Source organism: Rhipicephalus microplus, chromosome 5 (genome assembly GCF_043290135.1).
Source record: "Rhipicephalus microplus isolate Deutch F79 chromosome 5, USDA_Rmic, whole genome shotgun sequence".
NCBI classification, from domain to species: Eukaryota; Metazoa; Arthropoda; class Arachnida; order Ixodida; family Ixodidae; genus Rhipicephalus; species Rhipicephalus microplus.
Genome location: NC_134704.1, coordinates 25461767 through 25481171, shown reverse-complemented (window position 1 = coordinate 25481171; position 19405 = coordinate 25461767). Strand labels below are relative to the sequence as shown.

At 46.8% G+C, this 19405-nt stretch overlaps 2 protein-coding genes across 2 annotated transcripts in view; one reads left to right on the top strand and one right to left on the bottom strand.

Annotated features, from left to right (window-relative positions):
* Positions 1-19405, top strand: part of stau (double-stranded RNA-binding protein Staufen) — a 33161-nt gene that overhangs the window by 3162 nt on the left and 10594 nt on the right. The window contains exons 4-5 of the mRNA XM_037425973.2: positions 7532-7824; positions 9830-10117. Coding sequence (XP_037281870.2) covers positions 7532-7824; positions 9830-10117 — 581 coding nt within the window. The remainder of the gene's footprint in view (positions 1-7531; positions 7825-9829; positions 10118-19405) is intronic.
* Positions 11307-12714, bottom strand: LOC119175906 (uncharacterized). The gene has a single exon (XM_037426944.2). The coding sequence runs from the start codon at positions 12685-12687 to the stop codon at positions 11452-11454; it is 1236 nt and encodes a 411-aa protein (XP_037282841.2). The 5' UTR covers positions 12688-12714; the 3' UTR covers positions 11307-11451.

Sequence of the window (19405 nt, the reverse complement as noted above, 5' to 3'; positions counted from 1 at the left end):
AAGTAAAATTTTGAGCCGATGTCACGACAGTGCACAACGCGAATTTGACACGGCGCGCAACACGAGAACTGTATTTAGCAGTTCAAAACTTCCGCCACGCGCCCTCCAGCAACGCGCGCAAAGCAGACGGCACGCGCTGTTTCCGGAGGAGAGGTCGCTGCACGTGCGCCGCTTGGCTACCACCGGCAGCGGAGTGCTCCGCGAATGTCTCGCCCTTTTCTTTTCTTTTGTGTCTTCTTTATATTCTCCCTCTCCCCTTTCTCATGGCGATGAGGCGCGCTTCCTAATCTTACATACCCCCTTCCCCTTGAGTAACCGGTTCCTATAGGGCAGCGCAAGAGCGCCCCTTCTGCCCCTTTCTCTTCACAGTCACTTTCTCTGCAAGTGTTGTCGCTCGCCGACGTGAGCCGCGTTGCTTTTGCGTGCGTGTTTCTTCTCTTTTTCGACCGCTTCCGCCTTATCTTTTATCGTGCTGCGCTCGTGAATCCAGCAACATGAATGCGCCAGGCGGGAAGCGAAAGCGCATAACGCTAGATCAGAAGGCGGCCCGCTATTTTTTGGGGGTAAGTGCAGTGCGTAATATTTGCAGTAAATGCCCGCTACGGCTATAACGAAATATTGGTTATAACGAGCAGATAGCGGCGGCCCTCCAATTTCGTTATAACGAGGTTTAACTGTATGTCAAAAATATTTTGTACACGACATTCAAAGGGACACTAGAGTCAAATAACAATTTATGCCAGAGTGAAAGCTCGATGTTGGTCAACACCTAAAACGGCAATATTATCAACAGCAGCGCCCGACTAACCAAGAAGTTAAAGGACCCTTGACACCAAATTTTGAAACCTGATATGTTGGTGTTGTTTGATAGTCTTGCATGCGGGGCCGCCTCTGACCGATTATTAGTGGCGAGCATTGCCTAAGCCTAGAAGTTATTTTAATTTGGTTTTAAAGTATAGGTGCATGCTTCTCCAAGTATTCAGGTACAGTCGACATCTTCTGTGGTTTGATGTAGCTAGGGGATCCCCTTGTGATGTTGCAGAGGTCAAGCACATTTGAGGGGCCCTCACAATACCACGATTGGCACCTGACGAGAACTATTGTTCGTCACCCCTCTTGCTCTGTCGCCGGGCAGCTCTCGAGGTGGTTTAGTCTGCTTGCGCCAGGAATGCTCTTTTTTCTGAGGGGCACATGCTCAAAGCCCCCACATCGTATTAATCTTCATCGCCCGCGGGTCCCCTGAAAACAGCGTGTTTCAACCTCGCCGAAGCTTGAGCGCACATAGTTCAAGGCGCTGGTCCACTGTGGGGCGCTAGTTTCTTATGGTATTTACGTGGTCGTTTTGAACTGACGCAAAATTGTTCTGAATTAACGCCGCTAGCATTACTTATACGATGCTCACAGCATTTGAGATACAATTTTGGCATTACCAGATGCAAAGCTACAAATTACTGTAAAAAAGCTCTCCAACAAAACTTTGGCTGTCAGGGGTCCTTTAAGGTTAATGCACAAGAATACATACATTGCAAAAGGACATTCTCAAAATGATACTGATGACGTCGGACGAACTGCCTACAATTATTGACTAGTAATCGATCTAGCTGCACTAAATAAAGAACCTTCCGTGCATCAAGAGACGCAATAACTGTTGCTTGTTCGTTTCTGTTTGATTCATGAAAAAAAGAACCACCGGATGTTACTATAGGAAATGGCGCAAGTGGTTGAAAAACTGAATTTTCGCGTAGGTACACTGGACAGATCGTGCCATCTAGAGGGGCGCAGTTTAACAAAAAGACGTCTGCCATCTCGGAGCCAATGGCAGGAAATGGATCAATGGCCGTTGTTGCTTCTGTGACTCCCGCTGCTTTCGTTCTGTCTACTAGTGTCGGCGACCGCGTAGTAAAGCCGGGCAATGTGCATGGCAACAGTGACGCGGGTCAGTCCGTTTCTTGAGGCAGGTAATTTGAAGTGCGCTAACTCGATGCGGGCCACTAAAACGTGATATTATTTCAAAATAAGCCCTTCCTTGGCACAAAAGTAACACTACGAAGTTTCTGGACTGCTATTTCAACAATCAAATCGTTGTAATAGTTGCCTTTAGTGTCCCCCTAACGAATTGTTTATTGCGCATTTGTACTAAAGCGAAATTCACTTCAGAATTTGCAGCAGCTTTGACATGACAAACGCTCCACGGCAAAATTAGAGAGAGAGAGGGGGGTCATTATCCACCCCGCGAGTTCTTTGAAGACACCGCTGATACGTAGTTTCGTAGTCACCCCTGAGAAAAGAACCAAGTCGGTTTCGAAACGTCGGGTTTTTTCAAAACTTTTGGTTGGAGTCTAAATCATCTCCCAGATGTGTGCATGTTTTACGGGCACTCACTCTTTCTCTCTCTCCAAGTGCACTTCCATGGAGTTTTTAGGCTCATTCAGTTTTTAGGCTCAACCGTGTTTTTGATCGTGCTGACGTGTCATGTTTTACGGACACAATTGCCAATGACCAATCTACGTGCAGCCTTTGTTAGCAATGCTGAAACATGGGGAGGGGCCCATAATGGTTTCCTCATCACGGGTAACCAGAGCTCCATTTTTTTTTTTTTTCATAGCTTATTTTCCCAATTTTTCTGAAGTTCAGCTTTTCATTCTACGTTGTTTTTAGATAAAATTACTATATCTGAACCTGAGAATATTATCTCACAAAGCGTGCAGTAATACTTCGTTAACTTGAAGTCCTAAAACCAGGGAAAATTTCAAGATTTTCTAGATTGGCAAAGTTCCACTAATCGCCGGGAAAAATGGGTGCTTTTCAAAGTAATTGCTATTACTGTACTTACCGGCCCGGCTTTTCAGCGGCAGTTCCTAATCTTTCTTCTCGTGCAGGTTTAAAATAGAAAAAAAAATAACACAAAAGACTTTAACCGGCTGGGTTTTGCTGCACTGCCATTCTATTTAGCAGAGAAACACTGCCCCATGCTCGTCTGCTTTTCAGTCGTACTCGGGCCTAGGAAGCCGTTCTCCAGCTGCTTGACTCATCGCATCAATCAATTCTCCCCTCCGCTGCACTCTACCTTATTTCGAAGCAAGCGCAGCAAATTTCTTGTCTTGCAAGATGTCGGCACCTCTCGAGGTGGTTCGTCATCTCCGCTGTCCCTTACGTTAATGGCCGTTTGAATAATTTCGGCGTCCGTCATTTCTCCGGTCACCACCACATTCTGCTCCTACAGCGCGTACTCCAGAAAAGTCACGTCAGTTTCGGCGGCACTGTTATTTGTAAGCTTGATGACCTTTTGACAAAGTTCCTCACAATCTGTTAAGTCACCTGTCTACGCAGTCTCTGCTTCTGGCAAACTGACGGCACGTAAAAACCCAGCATGCACAAAGCAGTTAGTGACACCCGCTGCACAAACTTGCTGCTGAGCACTGCTGAGGTGTACTGCTCCCAGCAGGTCAATTTTATAGCCTTTGCCATTTTAATAAGACAACAAAATTCTATGAAGAAGGCTCATTCGGCAGATTTCTTGGGCCACTTGATGACACCTTGGTTCATCGGATGTAGCACGGACGTCATATTTGCAGGCAGAAACTTGACTGTCAATGCCTCCTAATTCTGTATTTTGTCGTGGACTGGGCAGTTGTCGACAATGAACAGTACTTTTTCGTTTTTTTGGCCATTTGGTTATCTGTAGCGCAAATATACTCTTAAAAAAAAAGTAGCATTCATTCACGTTGCTCTATTCGTGCAATAGATAACGCCATTCGGCAGTCATGCATTTCTAAAGCACCTAGGCTTAATAGGAGCTTTGCCAAATATGAGCAACGACAACTTCTCTTCACATGTTTCATTTGCACTGAAAAGGACAGTGACCCTATCTTTTCCTTGTTTCACTCCCGAGCACGCTCGATCCCTCGGTGTGAAGGTGCAGTTCGGCAACATTCTATAAAAAAAAGTGCTGGCTCGTCAAGGCTCAAAATGTCGCTGCCGGCGTAACTCTCCCACAACTCGGCGAGCTGGCTGCTGCGCCAATTGTCTGCAGTGGCTGCATCGGCAGTGCCGCTCTAAATGTGCACTGACTTGGACACCACACTATTCCTTCTTTTTTTTTTTTTTTGAAGCGGTCAATTCAGCCGCTGTTGCAACTGAAGTCTGTGTGCCCCATTCGCAAGGCCAGAGCATTTGCCTTCTCTATCATTATTGCTGTGGTGATGGGAAGGTTGGCCACTCCGGCATTTCGCAGCCATACCATCAATGCCGCTTTGTCTGGCAACTTTCACCCTCAAACCCGCTTCTGCTGGCTGGAGAAGCTCTGCTGAAGTCCATCCAGCACTGTCTGCTTGTTTTTCAGCACCGTCGAAAAAGTAGACAAAAAGATGCTGGATTCCTGTGTGATGCTCGATTTTGTTCGGCCTCCTTTCTCCTCTTCTTCAATTAGGGCAACCTTTTTTTCTAGCGTTAGCGACTTGCACTGCTTTGACGCCATGCTTGTCGCACACACACTAAGTTGCCGCTCCTCACAGTCAGTGGAAAATTCATGCCGTTCGATTTGCACAGATGAACAGAAATTACAGCTCAGGGAAAATTATGAGCCTGCTCTCACAGTCAGCAAAAACTGCGTACAGCAGGGTTTGCGTGGATGAAGGGAAATCACACCTCAGGGAAAATAATGTGCACTGCACAAAGTGAATGAGACAAACTAGGCGAGCGTGGAGAGAGGGCCTCCCTACTCAGCGCATGTGTCACATGACGTGCCACAGGGTCGGATGACACAGTTGATATGTCGTTGTGCCGAGACTTCGTGTTCACGGAAAGCATCTGCGTAGTGGCAGATGCGGCTAAATAAGAAGAAAAAAATCTACAGGTTTCAACCGTGGCAGCATCGCACGACGTTTATGAAATGGTGCAACAGCGGAATTATCGATCTACTCCCAGTCAAGATTTTGAGTTATTCGCAAATTGATCGAAAAAAACTTTGAGATAAAGGGAAAAATATACATGGGGACGTATAGGAAAATGTTTGGTGCTGCGGAAATTTTCGACTTAGCTGATTTTTCGGGATATGCAGGTTTGAGTTAACGAGGTATTACTGTATATTAGTCGCCTGGAAGGTTTGAATGCATTAACACATATACACACAAGCACAAATACTAGAATACAAAGCACCTATGTTTGTGTGTACCTCATTATAACAAACTTGTATCTTACATGAAAATAAGTTTGTAATATCCGAAAATTCATTATAAAGATTTATTTTTAACACTAAATATATTGCGAGACTGTTTTTCATTTACTTCGCTATAGCCAATATTTCGTTATATCCAGTTTCATTATATCGAGGTTTGGGTGTATTACAGCCTTAAAAGGGGTCCTGCAACACTTTTTGAGCGTGGTCAGAAAATGCTGTCGTTTGGTTGTCGAGGCTCTGGAGAACACAGGAGCCAAATATTCTAGTGCAACTGGCGGCCTCTAGTCTGCAGTAAATTCTCAAACTTGGCAAAAAGATTGCTCTCTCTTCTTTCATGAAATGACGTGGGATACCTAAAATATTTGCGTAAAAGCCATTGTATCAGTCATTCGCTGATTCCAGTTTCCAGCGCTTTTTTTAGGACGAGGGAAGAGAGAATGCAATTTGAGCGTGATACAAACCTTTGTAACGCTATTTGTTCTGAATGAATTTTAAAATTTTTTGCGACTTTGCAGTCGTGAGTCAATGAACTCATTTACTGAATCCATTAAATGGCTGCTTGACAAAATGTTGCAGGGATCCTTTAAAGGGACACGAAAGGCAAATTAAGTTGATTCTGATTGCTGAAATAGCGGTCCAGAAACCTCGTAATGCTACTTTTGTGCCAAGAAAGTGCTTATTTTGAAACAAAGTCATGTCTTAGTGATGCACATAACGTCAGCACACTTCAAATTATCCACTTCAAAGTGGAAACTTTGAGATCACTGTTGCCGTGCACAAAGTGGCCCAGCTTTAATGTGCGGCCGCCGACATTAGTAGCAGCAAAGCGGAAGTAGCGGGAGCTACAGCAGCAACAGTGGCCTTTGAACAATTTTCTTCCATCTTCTCTGAGATGGCAGGCGCCCTTGGTTCAACTGGGCCCCGCTGATGGCACGACCTGTCCACTTTTGCCAGGCGAAAATTTAACTTTTGAACCACTGGCGCCATTCCCCACAGTAATGTGCGGCGGTTGTTATTTCTATAAATCAAACAGAAATAAACAAGAAGCTTTTTATTATGTGTCTAAATGCACGGAAGGTCCTTTATCTAGTGCAGCTTGTTCGATTACTAGTTATTAATTGTAGGTTGTAACTCTGTCATGTCATCAGAATCATTTTAAGAATTTCCTACAGAGACGCATGTGTTCTCGTGCATTTATCTTAATTTCTCACTAAGTAGGGCACTGCTGTTGACATTGTCGTTTTAGACGTCATACATTGAGCTTTCACTCCGACACAAATTGTTATTCACCTTTAATGTCCCTTTAAAGGTTGTTAATTTATGCAAGCATACTCTCGGAGGTCCATATATTCAATGTCGTCTGGTGCACCACAGGGCCACCAGGGATTGTATATCAAGATGACATCTCACGCTCGCAAGGTTTCCTATAAACATGAATGTCTTCTGCTCTGCATTCGACAAGCCCTTTGTAAAATGTTCGATGGGTGGGGTCTATGAGATGTTGTTGACGTGAGGTAAAGTTTAGATGCAGCTAGTGTAGCATTGACCAGTAGTAACACGCCCTAATGGGGGGGGGGGGGTGATTATAAATGGAAAGAAGAGAAAAGTGAGTCCTGTAACTGTCTCAGGGGGAGAACACCTCAACAGTAGCTCACGAGGGATTGGGGTACAGAAGGGAATAAAAGGATGGGATTAAAAGGTAGAGAGATACAGAGAGAGGAAGGAGAGAGCGAGGTGCAGGGACAGTAAGCGACGGAAATAGGGAGAAGACAGGAAAGATGGACACGGTTGCAGGAGTCCGAGGACGGGGCACCACTGGCGAGAGCTCTTGTCGGTAACAGGAGATGGCGTAGGGCTAATCCAGTCGGCCAGAGACGCGCTGTCGTCGTCGTAGGGGACCGGCGTCAGGAGGTGGCGTAAGACCAACCCAGTCGGCCAGAGCTGCACTGTCGTTGCAGATCACGAGGGCACAACCTGTCGGCACAGAATCCAGCGAGCGAATCCCCGCCCTAATGGAACAGAATCACATTGGCCATTACAATCGAAGTTTACTCTATCAATCAGAACTGTGGGAGCTTCTACTAGATAGTTTTGAGGCTTTTTTCATATTTACGTATTTTAAGATACGGAGCCTCTGGGATGACAGACTTCATTTCCCAGCTATGTTCATGTGCCGTTCGCCTTATACGTAAGTGTATTATAGCCCTTGCAAGTAAAACACTAAAATTTAAGTTTTCCTTTTAAAGCTGTTGTTTCACTTTGATGATACACTCAATATTTTTTGTCATTTAAGTGCATGTCTGGAAGTAAAGAACACCCTGTTCTTAACATACCAATGTTCGCAAAAAACAGGCCTCTACTCGCCACACTACCGGCACATAAATGCTGCTCCGGGTGGTTACTGTGCAACACTGGACGTGGGGCCTCGGCGTTTCCACGGCGAGGGCCCCACAGAGCAGGCAGCGCGCCATGCGGCAGCACAGCAGGCCCTTGTCCAGTTGAGGCACTTGCCCTTGCGGCCGACACCTCCACAGCCAGCACCAGGCGCAGCCACAGATGCCGATGAAGCCAGCGATGAGCTCAAGTCTCCTGTCAGCCTAGTGCATGAACTGGCTCTCAAGCGTGGGCTCTCCGTTGTCTTTCAGGTAATGCGGGACACTCGCAAAGCAGCTGACTGCCCTGCTTTCCTCATGTCATACATGTAGTGCGTGTTATTGAAGCAATATCATCCTCTTTGGGTGCAGTGCAAGGCCTGCGGCGAACGCTCCTTTCCCACTAGTGTGCGCAATGATGCAACCGTGCTTACTACACTGTCTTTTCTTTTGTAAAAGAAGGTTAAACTTGTCTTCCCATTTGTAGCGTTTCTTTTCTTCTCCATCTACTTGTGGTGAGGTCTTTGTTTTTTTCTCTTTCGTTTTTAGACTTAAACCATCCAGTTTACTGTTTCTGATGTCGGATTCGTCGTAGTGGACTTCATTGGACATCTGCTGCACAGGGCACAATCAGCCGGTTTTAAACCTAAAGTTGATCGAGTATGCATCGAAGCATGGAAACCGAGCGGCTAGACGACACTTGGGGCGTCAATCCGTGCGTGTCCGTAACGGTAGAAAACAGCTTCGGGCTACAGAAAAGGTTCCTCAGGCATTTTTTGGGTGGAAACACGGACAGTCTCTTCTTGTGGAGAGCGAAGTTCTTCAGTAGGAGCTTCGTATTTCTCCCACTGAATTGAAGGCTAGCATTGGTTGGACAGTAAGTTTCTTAATACTGTCATGCAAAATTTTTGCCATTATAACTCTCGTGACTAGTTTTCGCTCTCTTAATGACCCCCCCCCCCCCCCCCACAAATTGGTGTCAACTTTTCTGAAAAAAAAAAAAGTGCGTTCATTGTAAATACGGTCTTTCTTTTTAGTTAACTAAAATAATTCTTGAACACTGGGTTAACTGGAGCCGACATTTTGAAAGGCGTCTTGTCTGCTTCAAGGCTGCGGCTTCGATAGATATTCCATAAGGTTTCTATAGATGCATCATTATCATGCTAAACCCAGGTGGACCTATACAGTATCTAACAACAGCACATCTACTGAGCTACTAACAGTATTTACTAAATGATCATTTATCTAACATACCATCCACCTTTCCATCCTTTAAGATACACCTCATCTATTTCCAGTTATTGATTCCGTTAATGAAGCACACTCTCGGATCGGACCATTCTGCTACCTCAGATGTAGAATTCAGGAACATAGAGTGTTGCTGGAGCCAGAATTTCGACAAGTGGTCTTCTTTTCCTCAGGGCTGCCACTTTAGTGTCGCTTTTAATGCATACGGTTATTCAATGAGTAGGCCAAAACTCTTTTTTTGAAGCCAGAAAAACCCTTCAGGCCCTACTTGTGGCAAATGCCTGCCTTAGAAAGCAAGTACAAATACAACATTAGGGAAAGAAAAGGCGCATGTATGGATCATTAAAGGAACACTGAACAAACTTTCACTGCCAAGATAGCCTGCGGGATTAATCTCTGGAAGCACGCATGCATGATCTACCACAGTGGTTCTCAAATGGGGGTCCGCGGACCCTAGGGGGTCTGCGAAGCCATTTCTATGATCTGCGAAACCCTCACCAGCATTTTTCTTTAAGCGTCACTGTGCCACGTATCAATGAACTGTCCAAAAGAAAGTGATGTGGCACGTTTGATGTTTTTGGTAGCAGTGAAGGCACCTTTTTCACGCTCCAACTGTGTTAATTTACCCACGTACGCCCCCTCCCTCCCCTGCGCTGCAAGGGGTCTCCGACACATCTATGACTGAGAACCACTGATCTATCAAATCTCAACAATGTATATAGCTTGAAAGGCAAATTACATGAATATAGAAGCTTGTGTGTGCACTCGAGTGCTTTGCACTACACCTCAAGACATTGGAATCATCTAAAGTGACGCGAATTTTGTGTCTGGTGTGTATTCACGTAGCCTGTGCTTTCAACGAATCATTTGGTGAATGTGTTAAAGTTATGGTTGAAGCTATTGCTAATCTAGCTGCTTGAGTTATCTTGAAAATGGGTGATTATACAGCATAGAGGAATAGCATAGATCTCATTACGACCTACCACCTAGGCCACGCCGCCACTCTTGTAAGTTGGCTGTACCCTTGCAGGTGGTCCAAGAGAGCGGCCCTCCACACATGCGCACGTTTCGGACACGCTGCACAGTGGGCGAGATAAGTGCCGAAGGGGAAGGCAATGGCAAGAAGGCTTCAAAGAAGGAGGCCGCGCAAGGTGTGCTGGAGCAGCTGCGCAAATTGCCTCCCATTGAGCCACCCCCGGGTTCGGCTGTCACTTCAACCGGCCCCGGTGGTGTGCAACTGCAGAAGCGCAGGGCACCCCCAAAGAAGCGAGCCCGCAACCTGGTGCGTGACCAGCAGGCTGCAACGCCACCATGCGAGGTGAGTCCCTCTGCGAGATTGCAGAATGTACTCTCTTGATTGCCAGCTGCCAGCCTCTGCATTTGCAAAAATAGTCTTCTTATAGCTAGTTTTAGGTGCAGTGTATGATCTGGCTCATTTCTTTCTTTTTATTCATTGATTAATATCGATTTCCGCGTAGCTCCAGAGGGGGTCATCATAAGGGGTGAGTTCTTATATAAGCAGTAGGCTTGTGCGAATAGTGAATTTTAGGTCCGAAGCAAATAGTGATTTAGGTCAAACAATTTCAAATCAAATTCGAATATTATATATGACGTATAAAAAAAATGGGCATATTTATCATGACCTAACTAACCTGCACAATATTTTTTCAAAAATTAAGAAAGGGCCTCTTTGCAAATGTCTTTTTTTTTGTTGTTCAAAGGAAGTCAATAGAACCTTGAGTAGTACTAGCAGGATTTTACTTTCAGCAGGATGCGAGTCATAACCCTTAAAATACTTAACATTTTAAAATTTATTATGCTTAGAGCATATTGTTATGATGAGCCGTGTTTATTTAAGAACAAATGGCAAAGGTTAGCTGTTGGTGATATGGGGTCGAGGGGCGAAACTGGCAAGCACAGAGACGCAAGAGCTCTTCTACAACATCCGCTATGAATTGTCGACAACGATCATTCAAAATATAGTGGACTCCCAATAAACGAAACTCACTTAAACGAAAATGGCTCATTAAGGGGAGACGTTACTCGAAAACACTTTTTCTTTAGTTTTCAAGTTAGGGTTTCCAAAATTTAGCCACAGAGATATTTGTTCTTGTATATTCCAAAACTGTTATCAGATTTTGTGTAGCCCCATTACTTTTAAAGTTATTTACATGCAATAGCAAAACAAAGGGATTTTTACTCTCGCTTTTTCGACATCAAAACTTTTGTGTAGATGTTTGTGTAATAGCTTATTATGCTTGTCATGAACTACTGTGTGCATTTAAGAGGTTAAAATTACGAGAAAAAAAAGCTGTTACTACAAAAAATGAACAGATCTGCCAAACTTCTTTTTTTCAGGGTTCCTTGTATCATTTCTTGGTATGTTTTTATTGATAATGGCTATGCATCATAAATCAGAATAGATAACGGCACTCTACACACCTTGAAGAATGTGTGTGCCAAGTTTCATCGTAATAGGACAATTTTAAGGGGATGAAACTATGTGAGTGAAATGTGACCGTGGCCAAAAGTTTCAAAATGAGAAAAACACGTTTGAAAGTTTGAAACATGTTTACTAATTAGGGCGCACTTGCAAACACTCAAAAGTGTGTCTAATGCACAGGCAGTATGTCCAGGAGCTGGCCACGGTGACTAGAATTCACCCGCACTGTATGTAACTCCTTTGCGGTCCTTCCGAGCGGAGTCCTGTAGGCGAGCTCTCTTGGCCGATGTGCGGCGGTGAGCCCTCGCCTCAGCAGTCTGTTGGGCATTCATCTTCTGAATGCGCCTCTTGTCGCTGTAGTCCCCCAGGGTGGTCAAGCTTGCTGGTGGTAGAACACCAAGCTCTCCCAGGACCACCTCGAAGCTTGCATGGCCCCGGTTATACCAGAGCACAGCAATGGCTATGGCAGTCTCCACAGCACTTCGGGAAGCAAACTTTGTTTTTGGGCACAGCAGCCACACCTTGCTGTTGAGAGACTCAGCAGCGTTCTGAGTTTTCCCTCGAAGGCATCGGGCCAGCAGCTTCTCGTCAGAAAGGCGCTTGTATATGGGCAGCAGTGCCCGGCCCTGTGCCTTTGTCAGAAGTGGTGTATGCTGTGGTGCAGGCTCGCCCATTGCTTCAGCACGCTTGTGCTTGCACCACGATTCTTGGCCTGGTGGGCAGAAGTTGTGGCTGCCAGCACCATCAGTGGAGCAAGAGTGAAAGTAGGACGCCCATATGGCAGTGTACATGTCCCGTAGGTTGCCTCTATTGCCCGTGATGGCGATCTGATAATATGTCTGCAGCTTTTCAATGGCGGCAGGCTTGAGCTTCTCACCTCTGGGCAGTGGTGTCGGCAATTTGCGTATGCCAGTGCCTAGGCGCTTCGCAACATGATTAGTGCAGTCCTCCTTGCAGATGGCACCTGCACCGTACACCTTGGCATCACAAACTCCGTTATATGCTTTGCTGTCGCCATCACTAAGAAATGTTGCGAAGCGAAGTGGAGTCTCATACAGCAAAGTGCGCTCCCATATCCGTAGTGCTGCTTCAGCTTCCATGCCATGAGCGGAGCTGTCGGTGTTCTTCTCACAGACAGGTCTGTGGTAGGCCTGCCAGATTTCCTCTTCAGAGCCCATGTCGTTGTGTAGACTGCAAGCGTGGCAGTAATTCGACAGCACTTCGAAATCTAAGCACAGGCCGGTGTCCAAGGAGATAGCCGCGCCGACTCCGTTGTGGCTTTTATGGCCCCGTTTCTGCCAAGTTCCATCATACATTACGGCCACGTCACTGCTATCAACCACCTGCTTTGTTACGGCTCTTGCCTGGTTCAAATTTTCGGTCACGGCCCTCATAGCAGCATCGTGAACCTTCTTGCTGATTGCCTGGAAGGTTTTGTGGTGCATGGGCTTCACTAGTCCAACAATCGCACAAAACCGCGAAAGCTGGTCATGTCCGATGCCTATGGCACGCAAGGCTACAACAGCTTTCACATTAGCCTCGAAGCTATCGCCCGAGCTGCCGTTGCCGTAGTGCCCCACCTCCGCGCAGTCGTCAGATGCTGCGGCGGCTTCGCCGAAGGCAACACGCCTCGACGTATGTGTCGAAGAGAGAACACCAGACACGCACTCACTGTTCTCACACCGCAACTCGAGACAGGACGACAGTCCTTTGCGCCGTTCTGCCACCTCGCGAACAACAAGTTTGTGTTCACGGCAAGACGGGCACTCCGCTCCGCCCACAAGTGCCGTCATCGCATCGATGTCGCACAGCACTGCTGATGATACGCCGTCATGCGCATGCCTTTGGTTCTTCTCAAAAAACTCCAGTTTTTTTTGTGAGGCGCTGACAAGGTTTGTGGCAGCGTCGAGGCCGCCGGCGAAGTCACTGTCGCAATAGTTGCCGACGCTGGGGTTAGGCCTAGACCTCTCCGGGCCGTTCACCTTTGCCGCAGTCTGACGACGCACTTTACGACGTTTTCCCACATACTTGTTTATCGTCCGGTACTTTTTCACCTTGTACACCTGCTTTCTGGCAAGATTCATCGCGTAACTAATTGAATAAATCCTTGCGAAGTTCAGCTTGCGATGCAGAGCGGGGCCAAAGGGACAAGCGGGCACTGCGCTAGCCAATGGCGCGCTCGCTACGGCACCACGTGACGCGCCGTGCGATTCAAACGGCACGCAGGGGCGTTCAAAAAAGGATTTTTTATAGTATTTCTTTCTTTCCGGACGAGACTTTTCAAGCCTGTGTTCGAGAGAGCATGGACAACTCTAACCGCCTCAGTGATTACAAATGGCGCACGGTGCCGCTGCCTCGAGATACCGGGGCCGGCAAAACGTCGATTTCGGCAGATTTCAGCGATTTTCTAGGTTTCTGGGGCTTACTTGAGCGCATTTTTCAGTAACTTCTGACACGAATTACAGATTGAAATTTATTTCTGGTAAACAAGAATGTTTAAAGAATCTAATACGACTGAAAACAAAAAAGTGAAATTTCCAGAAAAAACGCGATTTTTCGACCCGCGTCTCCCCTTAACGGAACTAAACGGGCTCATATGGCTGGATTTTTATGTGTTGTGCAGTAAAATTCATCGTTTAATCGAAACAGTGCTTATTGGTCACCTACGGTTAAACGGCACAAACTCTAAACACAGCATAGACTCATGCCAAAGGTGGTCTCGCAACCATGGCAACACGTGAGATCAAGACAAGTCAATCCGGCAGCCATACTTGCTTGTGGCGATTCAATTGTGCGTTAGGCCTATCTGTGCGGGGAAATGCGGTGGATCACTGTTATTTCAGCCTGATGGAAAGGAAGCGGCCGCACCATACACTTTCGCTTGAAAAAAAGCTGCAAATTTTTCAGGAGCTCGATCGAAGCGGCCTGCCTAAAATGAAGGGGGCGAAAAAAATACATACGGATCTGGAAAGACGGAGAAAAGATAGAAGGCACAGTTAAGAACGGGACGTTTACATCTAAACGGATGCAGATGCGAACGCCGCCTTATGAACAGCTAGAAAAGCAGAAAGCTCGAGAGATCGCCATGCAAATGGGTGTTAAGAACTTTGTCCTAAGCTACGGATGGCTCAACCGCTTCAAAACACACCATGGCCTAGTGTTCAAAGCAATCTCAAGTGAGAGTGGTTCAGTCAACACGGACATTTGCACCGACTGACAACAGGGGCGGTTTAAGGAAATTTTGATGAGCTTTGAGCCACGAGACGTCTTTACCGTAAACGAGATGGGTCTTTTCTATAAGGCACTTCCATCAAAGGCGAAGCCTGTAGTGTAGGAAAACGCAGTAAAGATTGCATCACTGTAATGGTGGGTGCAAACATGGCAGGAGATGAGAAATTGAAGCTGTTGGTAATAGGAAAATTAAGGCACCCACATTGTTTCAAGGGCGTTCGACACCTTCCTGTTGTGTACCATGGGAACGGAAAAGCGTGGATGACCATGGCCATTTTCGAAAACTGGCTTCGGGAGGGAGACGCAAGATTTACGAGGCAAGGCAGAAAGGTTGTCTTCATCGTGGATAATTGCCCAGCCTAAGCTCAGGTTCAAGTACTCCAAGCCATCACTCTGGATTTCTTGCCAGCCAATGCAATGGCAGTGATCTAGCCAATGGATCAGGTTCAAGTACTCCAAGCCATCACTCTGGAGTTCTTGCGAGCCAATGCAATGGAAGTGATCTAGCCAATGAATCAAGGGGTTATTCAGAACATTAAAGTTCATTACCGCAGGCAATTGCTTCATCAAATGCTGCTTAGAGCAGGCAGCGGGAAATGCTACAGCATAGACTTATGGGCAGCCATCCACATTGTGGCTTGTGCCTGGGAGCAAGTGAAGGCAACAACAATACACAGATGCTTTCACCATGCTGGCTTTCAAAGTAAGAAAGCAGTACCTGATAAAGAAGGAAGCCCTACTGATGCTGACATTGCGACAGTCTTCAGTCAGGTTGTACCCTGGGTCCCTTTCTCGCTGCAGGATTATGAATCAACTGATGAAAATGTTCGTACCTGTCTTGAAGAGACTGTTGAGGAAATGATTGCCGAAGTGCAAGATGAGGATCAACCTTTCAGCGATGAATGTGATGACAATACTGCCAGTGCAGTGGTGCCACCAGACCGATCAGCTAAAGAGGCTGTTGAACTTTTGCAGCGCTATTTTGAGCATGAGGCTTGTCCAGAATTTCTAGCTAGTTTGTCAGGCATGGGTGCGTTCCTTGTGAAAAAACAACTCAAGCTTGCAGAACAAACCACTCTTCACTTTTTTTTTTCTCCTACTCATCCTCATGAGTAAGGTGAGGTTTGTGCAATTTGAATAAAGGTCTTGGTTCACTAAATAAGTGTACTTTGCTTAAATGAAACTTCTGATAAATGGAACAGTTTTATGGATCCTCTTCGAGTTTCGTTTAAGAGGAGTCGACTGTAATCCGAGGCGATCCATGGCACAGTATCACAGAAGAGAGGAGGAACCTCGATACATCAATGACAGTGGCTGTTGTTAGCGCTTTGGTTTCCACATAACGTGTCATGTGGTCGATGCAGACTATAAACCAACGGTTGTTGTTCGACGAGTGCAGAAATGGACCGAAAAGATCTACTCCAACCTTTCGAAAGGAGATGAGGGTGACGTCAAGGGGTGGAGGAGGCCAACTGGGTAGTACTTGGTTGCTTGAATTGCTGGCATTTATCACAACTGGCCACATACTTTTTTTTATTGCATTGCATGTTAGGCCAGTAAAATCAAGCCAGCAGGCAGTGGTACGTTTGGCGAGCCCCAGGTGCTCCGCTGATGTGTCGTTGTACATAACATGAAGTACGTGCGTTCTTAAATTCTTGGGGGCCACTAAAAGAAGGCGGGCACCATCAGCCGCGTAATTTCTTTGTAAAAAGCAAGCCATCTAGGACGATAAAGCCATGGCTACCTAGGTATGGGTTGAGCGGCTGAGTCAAAAAGATCATCCAAGCTGCAGTCATTGTGCTGTTCTTCCCGGAAGGTGGCGAGGTCAGGAAAAGCAGTATCGTCGATGGCAGCTAGAAAATCGTCAAAATTGTTGACGTCGCATAGAGTGGTCAAAAGGGAAGCCACGAGAGACAGTCGGCGTCTGCATGATCGCGGTCACTCTTGTAGCATATCGTAAAGTTTAATTCCTGCAACCGTAGCGCCCATCGCCCGAGGCGACCAGAAGGGTCACGGAGACCAACCAACCAACATAGTGAATGGTGGTCAGTCACAATCGTGAAGTGCCACCCATAGAGATATGGATGGAACTCATGCACAGCAAAAACCACAGCGAGACACTCTTGCTCAATAACAGTGTAATTATTCTCGGCTTTTCTCAATGAACGACTGGCGTAAACGATGACATGCTCGGCGTCATCGATGCGCTGGATTAGCACAGTGCTGAAGGTTGCCACTCGCGTCGGTGTGCACTTCTGTCGTGGCAGATGGGTCGAAATGGCGCAGTATGGGTCCAGACGTGAGAAGGGATTCAAGTTCACGAAACGAGGAATCACACTCCGCTGTACAGATAAAATCTATCTTTGCACAGCAGTCAAGTCAATGGGTAGGCAGAATCGGCAAACTTGGGCACAAATCGGCGGAAGTAAGAACAGAGAGCCAGAAAACTCTTTAGTTCGCATTGTGACTGTGGTTGTTTGAAATGGCTAACTGCAGCACTCTTCTGTGGTCTGGGTGCACATAATGTTTGTCTACAAGATGACCAAGTACAAGTGCTTCTCGCTGACCAAAGTGACACTTCTTGGAGTTAGGGTAAGAGCAGCTTGTTCAAGGCATGTTAAAACAACGTCAGGTCGGTGGTTGTGTGCAGCAAAAGTGCGTTCAAAAATGGCGGATGTGGTCGAGGTAACATAAACAAATCTCCCATTTGAGACCACGCAGTACCACATCCATAACCCTTTCAAATGTCGCAGGGGCATTGCACAAACTAAACAGCATGGCATTGAATTCAAACAAGCCATCTGGTGTGATCAAAGCGGTTTTCTCTTTGTCGACGGAATGCATAAGCACCTGCTAATAGCCCGATCAGAGGTCCACAGATGAGAAGATGCCGAATGAAGACAGTCGATAACGTTGTTTATACAAGGAAGCGGATACACATTCTTTTCCGTCACCGAATTCAGACGCCGGTAGTCGACGCCAAACCTCCAGGACCCGTCTTTTTTCTTCACAAAGATGACCGGCGCAGCCTAGGGGCTAGAAGTGTCTTGGATGGTGTTCTTAGCCAACATGTCTTCCACCTGTGCGGCGATCACATTACGCTCAGATGCAGACACACAGTATGGTTTCTGCCTTATGGGATGCACGGACCCCGTATCAATCCTGTGGCGAGCCCGCGTATTGGGAACACGAACTTTGGCAGCATCCTGGGTGAAATCGAACAATGAAGCATGCCTGCCAAGGAGGCTGACCAGGACTTGATGCTTCTCAGAGAATTGTACTTTGTTAATCATGTTCAAAAACGGCGAAGAGTCTTCAGTGATACCAGGGGCTAGTCTCATGCGCACGGGATTCGTTCGAGGCGTCATTGCTTATATTAAGGCTTGTATCCGCTTCAAACGACGCAGGTCGCATAGCGCTTGGAAGCATAACAGACTGGTTAAATAAATATGTCTCCCACAATGTACTTGTGCCACTGGCCACAGAGACAATACAGTGAGGCATGAGCACACCCTTCTTTGCAACGATTGAAGGCATCGGCTCAACAACAGCGTCGAATACATTGTTGTCGGCACTAGCAACAGTAACCTGAACGCTGGATAACGAACGGGGCGATACGACGGAATGTTCACAGACGACGACAGTGTGCGAACAAGTAGAAGGTTGGTCGGCAAAATAAAAAGGAAAGACAAAAAGCTTGCCGGTACCGCAATCAAGAGTGGCACTGCACTATGGCAGGAAATCTAGACCCAGAATCACATTATGCGTTGATTTAGCGAGCACTGTCTATTCGGCTTGATAGACGTTATTAGAGAAATAGACGTTTGCGGTACACACACCAAGAAGTCATAGCAACTCTCCACCCACAGCACGAAATGTGCCCGCATTATCCCACTTGAACATCACCTTACGGCCTAATTGGGTTTTGAAATCCATGCTGATAACGAAGACACTTGCTCCCGTGTCCACTAAAGCTGTCGTTGTAACATTGTCCACAGAAACACAAATCTTGTTATGACGCATGGTCGCTGGTGGAGGCGTAAAGGCGTGTAGCTGTAGATGACTGGAGACTTCACCTCCATCGGTCGCGCCACCTAGTTCCTCGACGGCGGTGAAGTGGGTTGTAGTCTAGGAGCTGGTGATCTTTGGTAGAGTGAAGGTGGTGGCATCAAGCTCCACACAGACGCCGATGAGTCACTGCGGTGATTCGCCCGATGGTTTGGCCTGCTGTCAGTCTGAAGGCTAGGGTGTCTCGTCAACATGCTGATTGCTGCGCCCGTAGAAAGTGCGTGGTCGCCCACAGAACGGTGCTGCCGTGCGACGGCGATCTTATCGGGGCAGAATCGGGCGACATGACCGCATATGCCACAGTGAAAGCATATGGGACGTTCCCGGGGGGGGGGGGGCTGATGTCAGCAGAAGGATGAATGGCCCTGCCGTTCCATGCCTGGTAAACGGTAGGTGGTCTGCGCGCATAGTCGTCATGCAATGGGTAGTACGGACGCATAGTTTGGCTTGGCCCTTGAGGACGAAGCGTATAGTTGTAGGCATCAAGGAAGGCGGCGTTGATAGTCGTGACGCCAAAGTCACAGGTAGGAAAGGGCTCTCGGACATTAGGTGCCGGCCAAGGAGCCGCCTCACGTAGGTCGAGCTCTTCGTGTACTACTTGGTGAATTATGGACGCAAAATCTGATGGGGCTGGATGCACATCGACGCTGGCGACATTAGTGACGTTGGGTAGGTGGCTGAACTTCGGTGTAATTCGCTGCGCTTTCAGCGCTTCAAACGTACGGCAGTGCTTGATGACGTCACTTACACGCTCCAAACTTTCTTTTGCGATGAGGAACTGATAAACAATCTTTCGCCATCCCTTTTAGAAGATGACCAACCTTGTCCTCTTCTACCATCCAAGGGTCCAGTGCCTTGTACAAC

What these genes read in the sequence shown, in the direction of transcription:
- LOC119175906 (XM_037426944.2), bottom strand. Translation starts at nt 12,687, where the DNA reads ATGCACCACAAAACCTTCCAGGCAATCAGCAAGAAGGTTCACGATGCT.